A 1,647-nucleotide genomic window follows, 5' to 3' on the forward strand; every position below is an offset into this window, starting at 1 on the left:
TCAAACTGACCCCGTTCTAATCTCTAAGAACTCCCATTCCGGGTTGTTACAATGCAGCAAATCTCCGGTTAATAAACGGATGGACTCCCAACTTGCTTTAGAAAAATGCAAAGGTCTTGACAGAGAACGAGGTGACTGAAATCGGAATCTCGCACCTAAAACAAACTTTTAATTAGTCGGCTGGCGCTGCAAATAAACGGGTCTGAGAGCAAAGGCAAAGTGCGACCAAGGACCGTGTTTGTGTTTTAGTGGGCGGGAAATACAACATCGACGCTAAGGGCGATCCGGTCAATGAAACTGCTTATCTGAGAGTTAAAAACTACATCTACAGCTGGAACTTCAAACGTTCTTAATAATTACAGTAAATTGAATCTACAAGGCGATGCGTTGTGTAGCTCTTTCAGAGAGATAGTGGGTGGCTCTTAAAAGAGCCTTTGTGTTTGGAGTTTCTTCTTTCAGGACAGCGTGGAGTTTTACTTGGAGCTGGTGTATTTGGTCACCGCCTTTGTCCCTTCCGACACGGCGTGCTTGGCCAGCTCCCCGGGCAGCAGCAGGCGCACGGCGGTCTGGATCTCCCGGGAGCTGATGGTGTGCCGCTTGTTGTAATGGGTCAGGCGGGAAGCCTCACCCGCGATGCGCTCGAAAACATCGTTCACAAACGAGTTCATGATGCTCATGGCCTTGGAGGAGATGCCGGTGTCAGGGTGAACCTGCTTCATCACTTTGTAGATGTAGATGGAGTAACTCTCCTTCCTCGACTTTCTGCGCTTCTTGCCGCCCTTCGCTGCCGGTTTAGTGACGGTTTTCTTAGCGCCCTTCTTAGCAGCTGTCTTCTTTTCGTCCACCATTCTTAAGCTAGATTTCAGCAACAAAATGACTCAAACTTGCTCCGCGCTCGGAATATATAGGCAACCCCACAGTCCTATGCTAATGAGGGATGGGTGAAGGCAATGATTGTGATTGGCTGGTTAGGAATGATGTCAATTTCCATTCTTCTGCATATCTCTGATTGGCTTCTTTAGGTATCTAATCAGACTGAGTGTTTGCCACCAGTACGCCCCCTGCAAGTGCGTGTGTGACATCTGCCCATTCACCATTTCCCAGACCATCTTCCAGGGCCGCAAACACTCCTTCCGGACGGGATAGCCAGTTAGATAGACTTCCTCCAATTTGTGCACTATATTCACGCATTGCGGTGTGGTCTCCGCCACTTTAGTTCTGCATCTGCCAATCTCTAATACTGTGTGTGTGGGGATAGTTCTGTATGTCTCAGTCTCTGCCGTCCTTGCGGGCTCCGTGCGTCCCAGGCAGCTAAGTGTCCTTTGCTGATTGGTGCGCTCGGCTCATTAAGAAAAAAACATTTCACTGACTGGATTTCACTTGTTGTATTTGGTTATGTGACAAATAAAATTGAAACTGAAATTGAATTGATTTATGTAAGTGTAGGAATCATTCTCAATCTCAGTCTCTGTTACGGTATGTGAGTGTGGAATCCTTTAGTTTCCTGTCCGTCACTTTTTTTTTATTCGTTCATGGGATGTGGGCATCGCTGGCAAGGACAGCATTTATTGCCCATCCCTAATTGCCCTTTGAGAAGTTTTTGGTGAGACAGGTTATTGAACCGCTGCAGTCCGTGTGATGAAGGTA

The 1,647-nt window shown here is 47.3% G+C and overlaps 1 protein-coding gene across 1 annotated transcript; it reads right to left on the minus strand.

The window, feature by feature from the left end:
* Positions 1 to 438: 438 nt before the first annotated feature.
* LOC147088171 (histone H2B-like) lies at positions 439 to 855 on the minus strand. Its single transcript, XM_085977936.1, has one exon. The coding sequence runs from the start codon at positions 846 to 848 to the stop codon at positions 474 to 476; it is 375 nt and encodes a 124-aa protein (XP_085834062.1). The 5' UTR covers positions 849 to 855; the 3' UTR covers positions 439 to 473.
* Positions 856 to 1,647: the final 792 nt, after the last annotated feature.

Source organism: Somniosus microcephalus, unplaced genomic scaffold (genome assembly GCF_052327205.1).
Source record: "Somniosus microcephalus isolate GS21.2 unplaced genomic scaffold, FLI_Smic_1.0 unresolved_chr5, whole genome shotgun sequence".
Lineage (NCBI taxonomy): Eukaryota > Metazoa > Chordata > Chondrichthyes > Squaliformes > Somniosidae > Somniosus > Somniosus microcephalus.

Excerpts from the sequence above, each read along its gene's own strand:
- LOC147088171 (XM_085977936.1), bottom strand. The coding sequence starts at position 848 with ATGGTGGACGAAAAGAAGACAGCTGCTAAGAAGGGCGCTAAGAAAACC.